The sequence below is a fragment of the Eriocheir sinensis genome, chromosome 3, assembly GCF_024679095.1.
Source record: "Eriocheir sinensis breed Jianghai 21 chromosome 3, ASM2467909v1, whole genome shotgun sequence".
NCBI classification, from domain to species: Eukaryota; Metazoa; Arthropoda; class Malacostraca; order Decapoda; family Varunidae; genus Eriocheir; species Eriocheir sinensis.
The window spans coordinates 17922850-17942805 of record NC_066511.1 but is presented as its reverse complement, the minus strand read 5'-3'; the positions used below and the strand labels follow the sequence as shown (position 1 = coordinate 17942805).

The 19956-nt window shown below is 45.8% G+C and overlaps 1 protein-coding gene across 4 annotated transcripts; it reads right to left on the bottom strand.

Annotated features, from left to right (window-relative positions):
* Nucleotides 1-3324: 3324 nt before the first annotated feature.
* LOC127005876 (mucin-5AC-like) lies at nt 3325-19753 on the bottom strand. 4 transcript variants are annotated; one of them, XM_050875201.1, is made up of 9 exons: nt 17703-19744; nt 16339-16613; nt 9132-10067; nt 8387-8644; nt 7561-7694; nt 6670-6789; nt 6242-6374; nt 5982-6020; nt 3327-3930 (listed from the first exon to the last, which is right to left on the bottom strand). In XM_050875201.1, the coding sequence occupies exons 1-9, from the start codon at nt 17727-17729 to the stop codon at nt 3618-3620; spliced, it is 2235 nt and encodes a 744-aa protein (XP_050731158.1). In that variant the 5' UTR covers nt 17730-19744; the 3' UTR covers nt 3327-3617. The 4 variants fall into 4 exon arrangements, with proteins under 4 accessions (XP_050731168.1, XP_050731158.1, XP_050731182.1 ...); XM_050875211.1 differs by lacking the exon at nt 6670-6789 and having other exon boundaries at nt 3325-3930; nt 17703-19753; XM_050875225.1 differs by lacking the exons at nt 16339-16613; nt 17703-19744 and adding an exon at nt 15700-16266 and having other exon boundaries at nt 3329-3930; nt 9132-10047.
* Between the last annotated feature and the right edge of the window lie 203 nt (nt 19754-19956).

Sequence of the window (19956 nt, the reverse complement as noted above, 5' to 3'; positions counted from 1 at the left end):
AAACTGGGATTCAAGGTTTCCTAGGCCAAAGCCAAGGTCTAGTCATTTGGAGTCTTGCTGGATGACACAGTTCAGTCTGTCCGTGCCTGTAGTGAGGATGTCTAAGTCTCCAAAAGCTTCACATACCTTGGTAGCATAGTGCATAACAATGGTGGGTCTCACCAGGAAGTCACTCAACGAGTTGGGCTGGCCCACGGCGTTATGGACTCGCTCAATATGAGTATGGTGTTGTCAGTATCTTTGCAGGCTGACTGTATGGCTGAGTGACTTGGAGAGGCATGCCAATGCCTTTGGTACCAAATGCCTTCGCAGGATCATGGGGTATCGCTGGGATGAAATTTGTGTCAAACCAGCAACTACTCAGTGAAATTGAACTGAAGCATGTTACCAGCTTAGTCCAGACCCTTAATTTTGGCACTTTTTTTTTTGGGGGGGGGGGTGCTCATGGGCATCACAGGTTCATATGTTAGGGGAGGGGGACAAGCAAACTGAGCATGCACAAGTGGGGGGGGAAATTTAAAAAAAATAAGCACTTTTAGGGGCATTTTTTGGCTGATAGAAAACATTGGGGGCTATAGCCCCCTGAGAAATTATAGCCTTGTAGTTCGTGAACACCAACTCCGGCTATATGGTCATGTGGCGCACCTCCCAGACGTTGATCTTTCTCACGGTTGTTTCTGTGCCAGACAACCCTAAGTGGAGGAGACCAAAGGGATGCCCTTGTAACACATGGTTGGGGCAAGTTGGCCAATTCTGCCAGGAGGAATTTGAGATGGACAGGGCAGCTGCATGGGAGCTTGCTCCGGGGGACCGTCAGGAGTATGGATGGCAAGTGAGTGAAGCAATGTGCCCCTGGGCGTATGCTCCCCATTAGTTAAACTGCAGCTATGAATAATACTTTCTCCATGTGAGGTTTAGGTTGGGACCTCACCATATGGTGAGCTTCCTTGATTAATCCACATTAGGTGAACCTGCTACCTATGACAGTTGCAGGGTGAAGCCTATGAGACCCTTGCATCTCTAAAATGGTGGCCCTCTTAACCTTTTGTTTTGGGTGTGGCTGTGATGGGGCAGATTCAGCACCTGCCTGCAGAACCAGGCTTGTGATTGATCTTTCGATGACTGTGTATGGACTCAAAGCAGCATCCTGAGCTTCTTGGAGAATCAGCAGTACACTGTATACTGGCATAAGTGGTGATAGTTATCTTATGAAGGTAGGTATTGGCATCTCCAGCCATCTGCAGCCATTTTTATTTGAGGTTGCACTTGATGATGAGCATACAATGCGAATGAGGCTGAAGCACACCCTAGGCTTCATGTCTTGTTACTGAAATCTGTGATTTCTCCAAGAAAGTGAATTGATGCCTAGCACATACATAGTCCCTGCATGCCACTCCGGCTATATGGGCATGTGGCATGCTGCTCATGATTTTTTTGTGAGACGATCCCCAGTTCAGGAGGCCAAGGGGATGCCACGGAGTTCATGGCTCAAGCAAGTCAATGGGTCCTGTATGGAGACTTGTCCAGAGAGAGCCCTTGGGTTGGTATTGTAGGGTGGATGAGGTAATGACATCCCACAAGGACGCAAAGTGCTAGGATCCAGTCAGTTGTTGACTTAATGGGTGTAAATCCAGATTGCTCAGGTCTGAAACTGTAGCAGATGAAATTGAATTTGCATCTGCAATAGATGAGTGACCACTTTGCACAGCACACTGAGCTGTGTAATACTCTGGTAATTTTTACAGTCCTGTCAGTCCTCATTTCCTTTCCAGATAGGGACAACCAGCCCCTTTTACCAGTCAGGAGGAATGACACTAGACTGCCACCCAGCAGACATCACTGCATACAACCCATGGATCATAGCTTCACCCCTGGCTTTCAGCATCTCTGCACTGATATTACAGATCACAGCTGCTTTTCCACCCTTATGCTTTCTCTCAGCCTCTCTCACCTCTGCAAGAGAGGGTGGAGTTTTGTCTGTTGGTGGATCAGCAGCTGCCATCTGCAACCCAGCCAGTGGGAGATGTACACTTGGGGGCTCTGCCGTGTACAATTGCCAAAAGTACTCGGCTCAATAAGCCTGATATCTTTCCACATCTGATACTATACCCATCAGCTGTTCAGATAGTGCTCACCCGAGAAGTGGATTTAGAGCAGAGCTTCTTCACAGCTCAAAAGGCAGGTCTAAGGTCGTGTGCATTGAGAGAGTCGTCAAGCCAGTCAAATTCAAACTGGAAAATTTAATCATCTTATAGCACAATGGACAGAGGAGATGTTACTTTTGTAGTTCTGCCAACAGAATATGGAGATTAAACTTTCCATATCCAAAGGAACCTGTGTGCAAAATTAAGAGCATATGATAGCATGGTGGGGCTTGCTCTCAGAACAACTGGCCATGCAAAGACCATCAGAAAACTAAAAGGGTTAGTATACAATCACTTGCATTCATTGGTATGTTTTTTGCACAGCGTCTTTGGTAACTGGTTTATGACTAGACACTTTAATAGCTAAAGATGCAGAATTAGTACTACCACCTACTCAACCAGAAATATAAATTGAAATTAATACTAAGTGCAAACCAGCGATAACTCGTGATTTCATGCTGAGATTTAGTGGCTCTGTGGTAGTGATATTTGGCTTGAGTCTGCAAAAATTAAAGTTACCAACTATTACATTGCAGCTGCAGCTGTGTGAGGTGGATGGTAATGGTCTAAAATGAGACTATACTAGAGTTGCATAGATTGAAGATAAATCAACCTTTGAATGACCTCTAGTTACATGACACCTTAACATTCCTTCCCACAATAAGTGTGGCATATGCTTTTGCCTTGACTTCCTCTTGTGCAGCTTTTTCTCTCATGCAGATAAACTGATCTGCAAAGGACTGCTGATTATGATGAACTGTTCTTTGACAAAGAATCATGAATATGATCACAAAACTAAACCTGAACAGTTCAGTGGCGTATCATGTTAAGGGTATTTGGGAGCTTGTTTCCTTGTATTTCTTCCATCATAAAAAAAAAAAACTATATTAAATGAGTAGCGTACAGTGTGCATTCAACACTGGTAGCTTGTTTAATAACTTAATCAGTAAATGCCTAACCTATATACACTGTATTTACATTTTTAACTGTAATGTCTCAACACTAAGGAAAATACCTTCGTCCTCCTGCAAGCATACTCGCGCGCGCGTGCACACACACACACACACACACACACACGCGCGCACACACACACACACACACACACACACACGCGCGCGCACACACACACACACACACACACACGCGCGCACACTCACACAGTTTTCTTCTCTCTCTCTCTCTCTCTCTCTCTCTCTCTCTCTCTCTCTCTCTCTCTCTCTCTCTCTCTCTCTCTCTCTCTCTCTCTCTCTCTCTCTCTCTCTCTCTCTTTTCATTCATTTTCATTCATTCACTCACTCACTCCACCGGCAATCTTAAACAACTCTAATTTAAAGCTCTCTCAGCCAGTGGACAACAACAATGGCATGCTGTTGAGCGTTCCCATCCTCTACCTAGTCAACTACCAATAAACTACGTCCCAGGCAAGATGACTAGACCAGTTGAACGTGCCTAAGTAGTAAATACCCTTCCTGATCAATATTGGTACTCTGGAAGGGGTGCATTAGTTTCCCAGTAAGGTTCTCGAAGGTAATCATGAGCGACTGACGTGCTTAGCGTCTGAGGCATAAATGGATAGTCCAGTCCTTCCAGTGGGTGGCCCGTGGAGTAGAGGGCCAGGGCGGAGGAGTGTGCGGAAACGGACTGAGGGGCGTAGAGGCGTTGCTGGAGTCTCAGGTTCGGCGGGACGGAGGTGACGTTGTAAGGGGGAGGGTCGAAGTCAGGGTACATGGTGCCCTCGGGAGAGGAGAGGGTGTTGGCCAGATGGCGGATGTACCGAATAGCCAGCCTAGGAGAGAGAGAGAAAAGACGTTACTTAGATATTGCCACAAATACACCAGTTCCTTAACAACTCTTATAGACTACATTACATAAGGGTAGATTAGTAACTGACTATGTACTGTAAGCAAAAGAAAAATCACATTACCCAGACTTGCCGTCTTATTTCGCGAACATATTCAAAATACAGAGATGCCAATTTATTTATTGTAAATGTGAGTAATAGATAATACGACAATTGCAGTAGATGGGAAGGGAAGAAGAAAATATTTAGATATCACAGTAATTGCACATACCGACTCACAAGATATGTAATTGCTACTATATTTTTGTTCTACCTAAGTGAAGGCTTGTGCTAAGGGCATTGGTGTTTATCTCAGTCTCTGGTCCTTGAGAACTAAGAGCCGTTATCTCAAGACATGGCAAGTGACATTTTCCTGTAAATGGAGGTAAATTGATTTTATGACTAGTCCAGGGGGAGGGGACAGAGAAAAGGAGTGAAAAATTAAAAGAAAAATTAACCACGTTATCTGGATGTTGCTGCCATAATTACATCAAATGCTTCTCAATTCACTGAGCATTATTCAGTGGATGCTGCTTTATCCTACGTATAAAGAGAGGTAGGTTAGTGACTGGGATGGCAGGGATCATTCCCGGCGCTCATCTCATTAACGACCCGCGGAGCTCGTGCCGCGTGGCCGTTGGCGCGGGTAAGTGGCCGAGGGCAGGTGCTGGGGCAGGTGACCGCGAGGAAGGGGACCGGCCGGACGGGAGCCATACCGCCGTGATTAATTTTGGCAATTGCGAGCTTTTTTTTTTTTTTTTTTTTTTACGAACCACTCCTATATGAATTTCATATAACTTCGAATACTCATGAATATTGCAAAGCTGTTCCTTTTATAGGACTTACACGAATTGAAGTGATATATATTATATACATAAAAAGAGCACATATCCTTCATCATTTTCCGAGCTTTCAAAGAATCCGTAAATATCACGAAGCTGTTTATTTCATAGTGGTTACGAAGAGTGGCCACTGTTAATGAAATATCCTTATGCGACGGAGATGAGCGCCGATTCTACGCGCATCTGTAGAGCGTGTGCCGCAAACTTTACTTAATTCTTTGTAGAGCTTTGGATATTAAAAAAAAAGAGCTTAATTAGGTATAGGCTACAAAGACAACTGGCCATCCGAAATTACATATGATTAGAGAACGGCACAAACTCATAATTCACACATAACTTCTACGCCGCCGCCGCCCTCCCGTCACCTCCCCGCTGTCTCTCGTCACGCCCCTTGCCTCGCATCATTAGCTTCCCGTGGGAATATTCTACCCCAGACATGCGCCAGCCTTGTAGCTCCCCCTCCCCCACCCCACCCGCCCGCAGCAGGAATATTCATGGCAGATAGCAGTGAGCGAGATTGAACGGTGATTGGCGACTCCTCAAAGTAACATCAATCTCAGATGGAAAAAATGAAAAAATAAAAACTGCATCCTCCCCCATATGAATACTCGTTCGGTTAAGTGGTGGCTTTTAAATCTCCTCGCGAACGTTATGGGAAGGGAGAGAACATGCCACGCCGGCTCTAATCACCTCATACAAAGACACGTGACGCCCGACACGTGCTGAAAATGCCAGCCGAAAACCTAAGGCTATATAAATACATTTATTTTTCTCTGTAGCTTAATGTCAGTTGTAAAAGCAATAATATTTAGGTAGAGAATTATAGTTTAAAGAACTGCCTCGCTTGAATAAGGAGAGCAAGTACAAGAAACAAGGAAAAAAATACTCCTATATTGGTAGATGGCCACCCAGCACAGGTGTTTGGGAACACCTGTGGCGGGTGCTGCCATCAGCTGGACGCAGGGCTGCCAACGGGGCGCCCCACCGCCGGCCAGCCGCTCTCCCACGCTGCTGGCCACCGCAAGATATGCCCCTCCCCACAATAAAGGACATCTTTCATAATAAATCTTAACATTTCATGCTGTTAAATGACTTATTTCTTTGCCTCACTCAAAATACAGGTAAGAAACAGGTAAACACTGAAACTTTACTCACCTAAGAGTCTCCAGCTTGGAGGGGAAACGGTCCCGCCCGCTGAAAAAAAAAAAACTTATTAGTATACACACACACACACAAAGATTTAAAAATACAATTTGACTGTCAAAGCCCCACAGCTACATGACATAACACGTTACAGAAGGGCTGGGAGACTTCACATTGTCAAAAGGGGAATGACACGATAAAAGAGTAAAAAAAAGCTTTTATGTGCCACGTATATCACAGCGAACCCACGTGGCAGCCTTGGCCCCGCTCACCTCAGACTGTCTATTTTGGAGCACTTCTTCCCCGGGGGGCGGCAGAAGGGCAGGCGCTCCCGCAGCAGGTCGAAGGCGTTGTTCATGTCTCGCATCCTCGTCCTCTCCCGGTCACAGGCAGACTTTTTGTACTCTGTTGACGGAACACGATTGTAGCACGTAGCGGAAAGACTGCCGCAAGCATGACAGACATCTGTGGCAACAGGTACTCCGCCCTACCACCACACACATAGATATATAGACAGAAAAGATCATTATTTCGACGCATTAAGGTTAAGAGTCCAGATTTGCTCCCCCTATAAGATACATCAATATTTCTGTGAGGGCTGCCTTGGAAAGCTTCACTCTCATTTTACATTATCATTACACTTTATTGATTTTGCAGCCGAGAGCAAGTACAATAAGGAAGGGTTACTCCAGCCCCTTACCTTCCCTGGATAACTTCTCATGAACTCTCTGGGAACGCGCGCGGCCTCCCCGTGACCCCGGGCCCGTGCGGGGGTGATTCTCGAGGTTGGTCCCCAGCCCCCGCACGACGGACACACCACCTGGCCAAAAAATAATAATAATGATACATGAAATGAATGAATGCATGAAAGAAAAAAAAACCGAAAATAAAATAAACACCATAAAACTGAGTATCACAATTTTTTTCTTTTTCAAAGTATTTGATGAGCTAAATGGCCAGCGCTCATTTCCATCATCCCCTTTACTTGTGTACGCGCCTCCGTGGTCTATTGGTCCGCCGGCCCGGGTTTGAATCCCGGCCCGGGCTGTCTGGGTGTAGCTCACCCAGCTGTTCATCCTCCCTTTCGGGCTGGTCGATAAATGGTTAGCTGGAGAAAACTGGGGAAGGTAAACTGTGGCAATCACAGAATTCACATTGGCCCGTGTCACGGGGTAATGGGTTCTTACCCACCACAGGCTCAAAGGGCCAACGGTTCGGAGATGAGCATCGCCGCCACGCGCAGCTATAGCGTATGCACCACCTTTACCCTTTTTTCTACCTTGCTTGTGAAATCCGAAACAGCCTCCCTTACTTAATTCCCTCCTCTATGACAAACGGAGCGGGGGAGGGAGGTATTAAGTTCCCTCTGGAACAATATTTTTTAGTAGAAAGTTCTTTTAGCTGCTAATTTTTCAAGGCTCCTCTTGCCGTAAAAATGCAGATATAATTCTAAATTACCGCTACCGTACCGGATTTGGTGAGGAAAATTGCTATATGAACCACTGAGAGGATCAACGAAAGTCTGAAACCGACCCGTGCTGAAGGCGGTGGCGACATCTATTTGAAGCAGCAAGATGGAGAGTCTACCTACCTGTGCTGGCGGTGGCGGTGGCCGGCGTGGTGGTGGTGGTGCGGAGCGTCCTGGCGAGGGAGGAAGGCGCTGCCGTGGTGGTGTACGGGTACGGCAGGCCCACCCCAGGCGCGGTGCTGCTCTGGTCCCCGTGTCTGCAATATGGAGACGATAAACTTACACTTAACGATATCATACACCCTTTTCACTTTCTTGACCTCACCACGACATTATACTAAATTACCACTATCACCAAAGTTTTTTTTTTTTTTTTCGTTACTGGATTTGGTAAAGAAAAAGGCCATATGAACCACTGAGATGATTAAGTAAAGTCTATACCTACCCTACACCTTATCTATACCTAACTTACTCTAAACATACACTTACTCAACGATATTATACTCCTGTCTCTCTTTCTTTACTTTACTGCGCCACCTAGAGCTTGTGTGTTTGCATGAGATATATTGTAAAACTCATGATGTCATATATACTCCCTGAACTGAGGCTGCGCTATTCCTCGCACACTGTTCTCCATCACGTAACCTAATCTTAATGTCTGAAGTGGAATGGATAAAAATTCACAGGTGTTCTCATATCTTATTACTCATGCTACTGTTCGGCCTTTGTGAATCCTCCCCAGGTTAGTTTGGTACTCTTTAATGATAATAATGATAATAATAATAATAATAATAATAATAATAATAATAATAATAATAATAATAATAATAATAATATAATAATAATAATAATAATATAATAATAATAATAACTACCATTATTATCATTGTCATTATCACCCCAATGGCCATCATCATCATCATCCTGTGCTCCGCCGCACCAGCCTTACCTGATAGTGTACTCCGCCGGGTAGGCGTGGATGGCCGGCATGAGGTGGTGGATGTGGGCGGGGTCTGCGGGCGTGAGCAGGGTGGCGGGCGGGCTGATGGGCTGATAGTGGGCGAGGCTTCCCGAGGCGTCAAAGTACAGTGGCTCGTGGCCGAAGGCGGAGGTGGTGGGCGGGGAGGGCAAGGAGCTCGGGGTGGAGTGAGGTGGCAGGGGCTGCGAGGGGCCGGGGAACGAGGTGGTGTACAGGGAGGAGACGGTCCTGGAGGAGAGAAAAGTCGCATGCTCTAGCAATGATATGAAGGCTTTTTGAGGGGGAGGGAGGGGTGTCATATCAGTTTTAAGCTTCATCTGTTTTTACGAATAACTTTCATTTATAAATATTAAAAATAAAAAAAGAACCTCATTGGAAATAAGTGTTTCAATACTTTCAAGTCAATTGATCCATTAATGCACGACATTTTAACTGTAAAAAAAAAAAAAAAAAAAAAAGGAGTACGATTACAGCTAATGAGGTAGATAACTTGGATAACGTGCATGAAACGTGCTCTTCTCACTACTTGATCATAAAGAATGCTTTAGAAGTTGCAATGAGAAAACAAAAGATTAAAGCAAACAAGATCTTGAACATACATCGTATTTTCTTATGCGTCTCCTGAAAGGTGAGACAAATTTCAAAATGTGGCCAAAGAATACTGAAAACAACAACAATAACAACCCTAAAGTGAATGCAATGAGTGGTGTCTGACCTGAGGGTGGTGTAAGAGGGCACGGGGTCAGAGTGATGCACAGTGGAAGCGTCGGAGGCGAGGCTGCTGCTGATAATAATAGGAACGTCGTTGCCGCGGAAGACCTCGCCGACCCTGCTGAAGGCGCTCTCGATGCTCGGCAGCTTGGCAGGAGGGGCGGCGGAGGTCAGGTCGGTGGTGCTGAGGGACGGTTCCTCCTTGTAGAGCACTGCGGACGGGAGACTGAGACCCTCGCTGCTGCTTCCACCAGAAACGTCCAAAACACCCGAATCCACGGAGATATTGCCAGCTGGAGACGGAGAGGATGCCGCAGCGGTCCTTGCTAGCAGAGGGTCGCCACGGGGTCCCCCAGGGCTGAAATCCACCGGTGATTCTTGTTTCGTTATTGAAGTGTCTTTGTAAGAGTGTGAGATGGTTTGAGTCTTTGCATGCTCGGCGTCTGAAGGCACCACAGGCAAAGTGATTAAGCGGCCCTGGTGGCGGAGTTGAATGATGTCATTACGGCCTGGGATGCGCGTGATGTTACCCTCAGAATCGGGAATGAAGTGCACCTCCACCGTGTTCTCGGGAAGGACCAATCCGGGGACTTCGTTGGCGGATGTGTCAGTGTCAGCTTCACCCCCGCTAATGATGCTGGTCAGGTTGGATGCAGGTACCGGTGCTGTCACCTTCACCACCGTCTTAGGGCTTCTGTTGACACTGTTGGTGACCTCAGTGTTAGTTGGGGACTTGGTGGTCGTGCGGGTGTTATGACCGTCATCGGGGCTCGCAGAGATGGTGGCGGGGGACAGCTTGACGCGTGGCAGCGGACGGCTCTTGGGGTGAAGGTGGGAGCCGGTTCTCAAGCCAGCCTCCTCATTTGCAGACGCTGCCTTGTATTTCTGGATCTTGGGCATGGTTACCACCACGCCGCCTCCTGCGTGCCAATAACGAAGACTACTGTCATTCAAGTGATGTAGCTATATTCATTAATTCATACTGTCACCTTACACATCACACTATGACCCAAGTACGTACACAGCAGTCTATCGCACTTGCAACACACACGCACACGCACACGCGCGCGCGCACACACACACACACACACACACACACCAGTATAATACACACAAATCTGACCGTTCTACATGGATGGTGAATCAACTAACGCGAGTATCGGCTGGTCAGGCATACTGAAAATCCTCAGTAGAAATTTGAATATTAACGATTGTGACTAAGCAATATAGTTATGCATCACAAATTAGGAATGCATAGCTATCGGTACCATAATGGCTGCACAGGCGTGACAATCAACCATCCGATCAAGTCATGTAGCGGGGTTAGATTTCCATATGGCCACTGTTTGCATCCCAGAATGTAAGTGATACGGCATTGAGCACTGAGGCAAGGGACGAGAAGTAGTGTGTGGTTGACTTAGAGATGGAGAAAATGCGGGTGGGGAGTTCTCTTAGGAAAACTAGTGTAATATAGATGTTACAATGGAGTTATATATTTTGGTTATTTGTTTTTGTGTGTGCACGTAAAAGAATGAAAACCGTGTAAAAAGATAACGGCCAGAAACCTCGTACTCACTGTTCTGATGCCGCGCACTCTTACAAGTTATTAACCTATTGATGAAGATACGAAGGTGGAGAAAAACCGTGGCGTGACTCAGCGCGATTAAAACTGTTCCTCCCTTTTACGAGAGGTTTGATATCGATTTTGTTTAATGTCTGTGCTTTTTTTTTTTAGCTCCATATTATTTGAAGCTATTTTTTTCTATCTGTGACGGTGGTTGCAGTTTTATAGACGAGGTTTAAGTTTTTTTTTTTTAGTTTTTTTTTTTACAATATTTGCCGTGTTTTGATCAGATTTGCTTTTTGATAAGGTTTGGTATTTTTGTTTTGTTTTGCCGTTTTATACCCGGGGTGGTATTTTTTTTTTTTTTACATGGTTTTCGTTTTCTTTTAAATAGGTTTCTTTCTGGCATCTTAAGTTTGTTTTTACAGCTGAATATATTTTGCGGTTTTAACACTTTACTACTTTAAAGAATCTGCGCTTTTTGACGAACTTTGCTCTATTTGAAGAGATTGAGTTGGGGGGAGATAAAAAGGGAACAGGTAAATGACGGAGGGAGAAGGAAAAAAAGAAGAAAGGGAAGGAAGATTTGGAAATAAGAGAGTATAGATGAGACAGTGGGAGGAGAAGAAGGAACAGAGGCAAGAATGATAAGATAGGATAGGGAGAGAAAGAGAAAAAAAGACAAGATAAGAGAAGAAAGCAAGCCAGTACAGTAATAAATAAGGAAGGGAAAGAGGAGGTTAAAAAGCGATGGTAAAAAGAATGCGAGATTTGGTAAGGTGAAGAAAAAAGGAAGAAAGAATAACGAATGAAAAGGAAAAGGAGAGATGAGGAAGGAGGAAAAGGAAGAAGAGGAAAAGAGGAAGAGGAGGAAAAGAGTGGACTTGGATGTGATGCATATATAGGAAAATAAATTAAACGAAAGAAGAGAGAAGATTCAGATTCAGATTCAGAAGTTTATTCCATTTTCCAATGGTTATTCTTCACATTTATACAATAAAGCACATGAGTATATAAGTACATAGTAGCTACATCCTGTCCTGCCTTTATCTACGGCAAGGAGTCTAATTTTAAAATAGATGTGCAATAAAAATATCAAAATTAAAAGAGAAATAAAATATATTAAAATACATTAATAAAAGACTAAAAAAGACTACATATTGAACTGGTCACTAAAAAGATATTGGTGCAATTGCTTCTTAAAAGATGGTAAAGATTGTGCATTCCTTATCGAGAGAGGGAGGCTGTTCCAGAGTGTTGGTGCAGCCACAAGCATGGATCTTGCCCCTGTATTGGTGCGTGCTTTGGGGACGTGCAGCTGATGCTGCTGTCTGGTAGGAACAGTGCTCATGTCACTCACATATGGCAAATAAAACAGATAGCTCGGTACGTTTCCCTTTAAGATGTTATAGGTCATTACGCCTAGTTCGTACTCGTATTTTTTGTTGTTTGAAGAGAAAGGAAAATAAATGAAACGAAAGAAGAGAGAGAAGAAGAGAAATGAACAAGAAGGAGGAAAGGGAAGGAAACGAAACGAAAGGAAAGACTGGAGATAAAGGGAAAGGCTATTTGGGTCGGGTGAAGAAGCGAGTCTCATCCAGGCAGTGAAAGAGCAATGAAGCGCAGGGAGGTGGATCGTGGTGCCAGGCCGGCCGAGAACACTTGTGGAGGCACCCAACACCTGTGGCACACGTGTACACGTTACCCTTCCACCGCACCGCACCACACTACGGCGCTCACACACACACACACACAAACACACACACACACACACACACACACCAAGGAACTCACGAACGCACACACCAAGGAACTCACGCACGCACGCACACAACCAAGGAACTCACGCGCGCGCGCACACACACACACACACACGCACACGCACACGCACACACACACACACACACGCACACGCACACGCACACACACAGAACTCCATAGTGCGCTGGTTACCGTGCTCGCCTCAACTGAAAGGTCCCGGGTTCGACTCCCGGGCGGAGTGCGATACAGATGGGCAATTCCCTTTAATCCGTGCCCCCTGCCTTGTACCGGGTGCCAGTCGAGGATTGTATCCCGCCTCCCGGGTGTGTGTGGGTGCGAAGTTTCAGCCGTACCCAAAGATCCGTCACTTGTGAGCTTCAAGTTAATTCCGGGAAGGGTCTGGCTGATGATCGTGTTTATCACGTGGGCACTATGATGAGTTACACAGCGTTCTATGGCGCGGTGGATACCATCTCTGTGTCGCCCGGTAGGCTGAGGTTCGAGTCGCGCTCGGACCACATAAGGTTTTAAGTAGACAGGAGCGGTTATTGTCCCGCCTTTAGCAATGGGAGGAGAGTGTGGTGTTTGAGGAGCCAGCGGTACCTCAAAAGAAAGCTCCCTCTGGAGGACATTGGTGAGGATCAGGAGTCCAGCACGTGATCAGACCGTAGGTTAAAGACATATACATGCACACAGTTTATATGTATTCCTAACATATTCGCCTGCTATCTCTGTCTGTCACTCGTGCCATTTATCTGTATTTCAGTACGTGTCTGTTTGTTTGTCTTTTTCTATTTGCACCGTTTGTCTGTATGTCTGTTTATGGCTGTGCGTCCGTTTGTGTGTGCATGTGTGTCTGTATAAGTGTCAGTTTGTGTGTCTGTAACGTCAGTCTGTGTGTCTGTAACGTCAGTCTGTGTGTCTGTAACGTCAGTCTGTGTGTCTGTAACGTCAGTCTGTGTGTCTGTAACGTCAGTCTGTGTGTCTGTAACGTCAGTCTGTGTGTCTGTAACGTCAGTCTGTGTGTCTGTAACGTCAGTGTGTGTGTCTGTAACGTCAGTGTGTGTGTCTGTAACGTCAGTGTGTGTGTCTGTAACGTCAGTGTGTGTGTCTGTAACGTCAGTTTGTGTGTCTGTAACGTCAGTTTGTGTGTCTGTTTATGGTTCTGTGTTTGTCTGTGTGTTTCAATGTAGGTCTCTTTGTCTTCCAGTAGTCTCTGTCTGTCTCTTTGTCTGCCAGTAGTCTCTGTCTGTCTCTTTGTCTGCCAGTAGTCTCTGTCTGTCTCTTTGTCTGCCAGTAGTCTGTCTGTCTCTTTGTCTGCCAGTAGTCTGTCTGTCTCTTTGTCTGCCAGTAGTCTCTGCCTGTCTCTTTGTCTGCCAGTAGTCTCTGCCTGTCTCTTTGTCTGCCAGTAGTCTCTGCCTGTCTCTTTGTCTGCCAGTAGTCTGTCTGTCTCTTTGTCTGCCAGTAGTCTGTCTGTCTCTGTCTGCCAGTAGTCTGTCTGTCTCTGTCTGCCAGTAGTCTGTCTGTCTCTGTCTGCCAGTAGTCTGTCTGTCTCTGCCTGCCAGTAGTCTGTGTCTGTCTCTGCCTGCCAGTAGTCTGTGTCTGTCTCTGTCTGCCAGTAGTCTGTCTGTCTGTCTCTGTCTGCCAGTAGTCTGTCTGTCTGTCTCTGTCTGCCAGTAGTCTGTCTGTCTGTCTCTGTCTGCCAGTAGTCTGTCTGTCTGTCTCTGTCTGCCAGTAGTCTGTCTGTCTGTCTCTGTCTGCCAGTAGTCTGTCTGTCTGTCTCTGTCTGCCAGTAGTCTGTCTGTCTGTCTCTGTCTGCCAGTAGTCTGTCTGTCTGTCTCTGTCTGCCAGTAGTCTGTCTGTCTGTCTCTGTCTGCCAGTAGTCTGTCTGTCTGTCTCTGTCTGCCAGTAGTCTGTCTGTCTGTCTCTGTCTGCCAGTAGTCTGTCTGTCTGTCTCTGTCTGCCAGTAGTCTGTCTGTCTGTCTCTGTTTGCCAGCAGTAGGTTTTTTTTTTTTTTTTTTATTTTTTTTACGTCGTAGCCTATTGCGTCGGTAGGCTTCTTCCCGGTGGATCCTGAATTCCTGATGGTCGGTCCAAGGCTTCTTCCCGGTGGGGCCTGTTGGTCGGCCCAGCCCGTTCTGGCGCAGGCGAGAGTTTATAGTGGCGCCATCTTGCATTGGCTCATGCTGCCCTCCCGGAGCTCATCTTTAATCCTAGAATTTAGAGTCCGGGTTGATAGGTGGTCTTCTGGACAGCATGTGGGTAGTTTTAAGCCACTCGGCGGCGGCTGAAAAATCCCAGCTTGGTGGCACCGGTCGGGGATTGAACTCACGTCCTCCTGAACGCGGGGCCGTCTAGCTATCCATTCAGCCACCGCCTACCCAGTATATAGTCTCTGTCTGTCTCTGTCTGCCAGTAGTCTGTCTGTCTCTCTGTCTGCCAGTAGTCTCTGTCTGTCTCTCTGTCTGCCAGTAGTCTCTGTCTGTCTCTCTGTCTGCCAGTAGTCTCTGTCTGTCTCTCTGTCTGCCAGTAGTCTGTCTGTCTGTCTCTCTGTCTGCCAGTAGACTCTGTCTGTCTCTCTGTCTGCCAGTAGTCTGTCTGTCTCTCTCTGTCTGCCAGTAGTCTCTGTCTGTCCCTCTGTCTACCAGTAGTCTCTGTCTGTCTGTCTACCAGTAGTCTATGTCTGTCTCTGTCTACCAATAGTCTCTGTCTGTCTCTCTGTCTACCAATAGTCTCTGTCTGTCTCTCTGTCTGCCAGTAGTCTCTGTCTGCCACACAACTCAATACTGAACGGAAGTCTTTGAAATAATGGAAAATTTTGTCTACGCACCAGAGAGTTGACAGGAAATGATCCACCGCCTACCCAGTATATAGTCTCTGTCTGTCTCTGTCTGTCTCTGTCTGCCAGTAGTCTGTCTGTCTCTCTGTCTGCCAGTAGACTCTGTCTGTCTCTCTGTCTGCCAGTAGTCTCTGTCTGTCTCTCTGTCTGCCAGTAGTCTCTGTCTGTCTCTCTGTCTGTCTCTGTCTACGAGTAGTCTCTGTCTCTCTGTCTTCCAGTAGTCTCTGTCTGTCTCTGTCTACCAGTAGTCTCTGTCTGTCTCTGTCTACCAATAGTCTCTGTCTGCCACACAACCCAATACTGAACGGAAGTCTTTGAAATAATGGAAAATTTTGTCTACGCACCAGAGAGTTGACAGGAAATGATCCACAAAGAATTTACATTTAAAAGAAGACACGGTTTTCTTACCAGTATTGAAACAGCCATGACGTTAGTGCCTTTGAATATCAACGGGTTTTGGAGTGTTATTCGTGCACTGTAGTTGTTGTTTTAGCTAAAACTTTTTTGAACCAAGTTTTAACTCGTTGGTATGCGGCGATCGAGTATACTTTTAATGTGGCGATAACAAAAAGTCACCTGATGGGGTACTGTGCTGCCCGTGAGGGTATGCGCATTTTGTGGTCCCCCGCTGTTGGTCGGTAAGTCACGGTGCGTCTCCAGTATAAGAGCGGCAATATCTTCACGTGGGCGAGGAAGAGTGACGGGTCGTAAGCCAACTGGGGCGCTCCGGCAAGGCATCATGTGAGTGAGTACGTAAGAAGGCGCCCGTGTGTGCATGTTTTCTCGGTAGGTCGCGGCGAGTCTCCGGGACAGAAACCACGTAATCTCAGTATGGGAGAGTGTGGGATTATAAGCGTGAGCCAGTGAGCCCCGACAAGTGTACGCGGGAGTACAGGTGGCAGAAAGGATCGCTGGTGAAGCAAAGACACTTGCAAGACTCACAGATGCTGGCTACACGTGTCCCTTCTAATACACTTCGGGGTTACACTTGTCGATTTTGAACATTTGCGTTCGCAGTTGTGGTACTTCAGATCACCTGCGACTTACCTGTTCAGAGGTGTATGTTGTGTGGAGCAGCGGTGGGGCTGGAGAGGAGCCGCAGGTGTGACGCAGGTGTGCGCGGCGAGGCTGCAGAAGCACGTGTGCGGCGGCCAACCCTCCCACTTCTCTTCCCTAAACTCTGTCCCCCCAACATCGCACGAGTCGGGGGAGGAAGGAGCTACTTCATTGGAGGAAGTACGTGACACCTGCCCTAGCCGCGGAACTTTTGGGAGATTTGTCGAGGCCGGGACATACAGCGACCTCAGGTGGCAGTGGCTTTGCTGAAAATACAAGCTGCATGGAGATGGACCTCGAGTACTAGCTTCTGCGCTATATAGTTGACCTAAGCCGTGGTTATTTTCTAAGTAATTCTTAATAAAAAAACAGCATCGTCCTAGCTCCCTACGTCTCTTCCTCTCCCAACAAACTTGGACTAGGCAGCCCTCTTGATAAGGTTAGTTTGTCATCGTTTGGGCTTCGTTATGGAGTCGGGGTTTGTTAATTTTCTTTACGGTCAGATTTTCAAGCGTTACTCTCCTTTAACGCTCCACATATACTGCTTTTTCTGTCTCCCTCTGTTGGTGAGGAAAGGCATTTTCCCTTTAACTTTCCCCATAGTTTGTGTGTACTACATTTACGTACAGGGAGCCTTCAGCTTTTCAAGGGAATGGTCATTGAAAAATATTATGAAATATTTACCTTAAAAAGTCTCACTGTTCATGTGCATCAGTTTGCCGGAAGATACCTTTCCTTCACGCTCGTAACTAAGATATTAATAATAAGGATTTTTTTTTTTAGAATACTCAAGAACAATAAAGGGATCCTAAAAATAGTCATAATAGTTCAGAAAATTGTTACAACTTCCAAAGAGCTTTGATATTATCAGGTAGAATTGAAGGATATCATTAAAACTCAAAGAATTAAAATATTACTTATTATATTTTTTAGCGAAGATTTGCGTGAAAAAAAGTTGTGTTGGTCCTTTGTAACCTAGGCGAGTCGGGACTAGGCACATATTCCGTAACAGAAACCCTGCACCCAGCGGTCCTCCCTCTGTCGACTACAGAACAACAGATAAACCCTAGGAAAGGGGACAGCCTATGGAAAGAGATGCGTCGTGGATAAATATATATTTATATATATAGTGGTATGAGTCTTGCCCTGCTTCGGATAAGGAGCCCTGGGGGGTAGGGGGGGGGAGCCGCTGCTGGTATCAACCCGGGGAAAGTTGCCCCGCGCATCCCTCTCGGGCCTGGGTGGCTAGGTCGAGGAACGCTGTGAACCCTCGGTAACCAGGCCGCCTGACTGCACTTTTAACGCGTCAAAACTCTCAGTGTTGTGCCCACGCACGAAAGTCGCTCCACACATACCTTACAACGTTTGGCGTACAAATCCATCACTCAGGTCAGGGTAGGTAAGTTTCAGGTGTGGTTTGACAGCCGAGGAACGCACGTGGTCCTCCCTAACCAAGCTGCTGGCTAACACTGCCCAGAAGATACTGGAGAGTCGTGGCTGGCCCGGACTGAAGCAGTCTTCACGAGGCCTCGAAGCTTCATAGCTCGAGAAAGAATCAATAACTTCGTCCAGGCATGACATTACACCAAAATCAGTCGTGCTAGACTAGGAAGGCAAGAAAATCTTGCAATTTGTAGAAAGATTACTCGGCCCGTAACGAACACCACTGAGTGCCCCATCAATTTGAATACTTATAAGGAAAGATATTGACTGACTTGTGTGGCGGAGAACTAGTCGTTGTCGGTTCACAGACTCGATTTACAACTCTTCGCAGGAGTACACGCGTATGAATCAAGCCTTGCCAGCCCTTGTTATTATTGTGCTGACAGCCGTAAGCAACTTGGACAATATGAACGGGTGAAGGCCTGAATGCATATACCCACTCGATAGTCTGATGCCTCCCTCGGGTAAAACGAAAAGTTTCCTGCGTAGTTTGACAGTGAAGAAACTTATAATTGGCATTAAGAATAATGGAACCTGGTGTCGAGCGATGTGTGAAGCGTGTGTGAGAAACAAAGACGATGTTTTAAAAGGCTTGTTACAGAGTCGTCATTGTCTTAATTACCCCAAAACTAAGTCAAATACAGAATGTCCATTTTTTTACTACCTGTAACAAGATTTACAAGCGGGGAGTATCAAGAAATCTTAGTAGCGAAACTATGAAAATATTTTGAAATTCTATGCCCTGCAATAAATGACGGGCACATAATTTCAGAAGTAAATGCGGACGATCATGTATCTAATTATTGTCTTCCTTGCCATGCCTCCTTCATGAGATTTTTCGAACTTCGTGTCTTAGTGCCTCTCGAAAAAAAATGTTCAAATATTTTTATTTGCCTATGACTGGTTGTAGACAGCCAGTGCCGATAAGGTAGCCTTTCGACGCCATAACGCACACATGAAATTAAAACTATTTGCACACTTTTCGTGAAACACCAAGGTACGAAACTCACTCATAATCCTCGGTCTTACTGCATTCTCCGTTTATTCTTGCAGTACTTTTTGACGCAAAACTATGGTAGCAGTACCGTACAAGACTACTCAGTGTGTGTAACGGTGACCAAACTGATCCCTAACCCTCGACCTTGCGTCATACCCTTTGACCTTGTAATGCTTGAAGTACTTAAGTCCCTGACATCTGGTATTCCGTCAACAAGACCAATCTGACCCAGCACACAAGACGACCTGCTTAAGAAATTCCTCCTGAGGACTCTACGAGAGCAGCCAGCAAAGGGCCTAATGATTCCAGATCTTGCAACTGCACTGACCTCCTCACCTCTCTCTCTCTCTCTCTCTCTCTCTCTCTTTCACACACACACACACACACACACACACACGGACCCCCAGATAGAGGCTCCTGAGGCATCTAACGACAAAAGAACAGTGGCTGAGCGCCGTGTCAGCAATCCCTTCCGTCCTGGCGGCGCCGTGCCTGCCCGGCGTTACGTGGTCTTCTTCAGTTCTGGCCCCATTGAAGTGAGCTCACTGAAAAGCCAGTCTCGGGTAGATTTTGATGTGGGTATTCATTTTTATACGTGAGTTTGTGATTATCATGTATTAGCGCGACGGTGGGGCTGTGTTGTTGTGTTTCGTGGATTTTGTTTGGTATTTACAGTGGTGTGGGTGTGGCGGTCTGGCGGAGCTGACAGCACGCGTGGGGCGCTGCTTCAGGGTGATGATAGCTGTGGAAGCGATGCTGGTGGTGATAATGATGTCAATGATGATAATAATAGTAGCAATAATAATAGTAATAATTAATGTTATTTTTTTCATTTATTATTATTATTTTTTTTTTTTTCGTCGAAGTCTGTAGCACCGCTATAGGCTTTCTTGCGGGGCCAGGTGGTCGGCCCGAGCCCGTCTTAGTGCAGGCAAGTGTTTATAGTGGCGCCATCTATTATACTATTAATAATATTAATGTTCTAGCAATAATAATACAAATTATTGCAATAATAATAATAATGATAATAATAATGATAATAATGAACATAATAATTATAAAAATAATAATAATAATAACAATAATAATGATGATAATAATAATAATAATAATAATAATAATAATAATAATAATAATAATAATAATAATAATAATAATAATAGATCACA

What these genes read in the sequence shown, in the direction of transcription:
- LOC127005876 (XM_050875201.1), bottom strand. Translation starts at nt 17,729, where the DNA reads ATGGATTTGTACGCCAAACGTTGTAAG. An exon ending in CCCTCTTACACCACCCTCAG is followed by an intron (nt 8,645 to 9,131) that starts GTCAGACACCAC and finishes TCTCTCCTCCAG; the next exon opens with GACCGTCTCCTCCCTGTACA. An exon ending in TCCAAAATAGACAGTCTGAG is followed by an intron (nt 6,021 to 6,241) that starts GTGAGCGGGGCC and finishes TTTTTTTTTCAG; the next exon opens with CGGGCGGGACCGTTTCCCCT.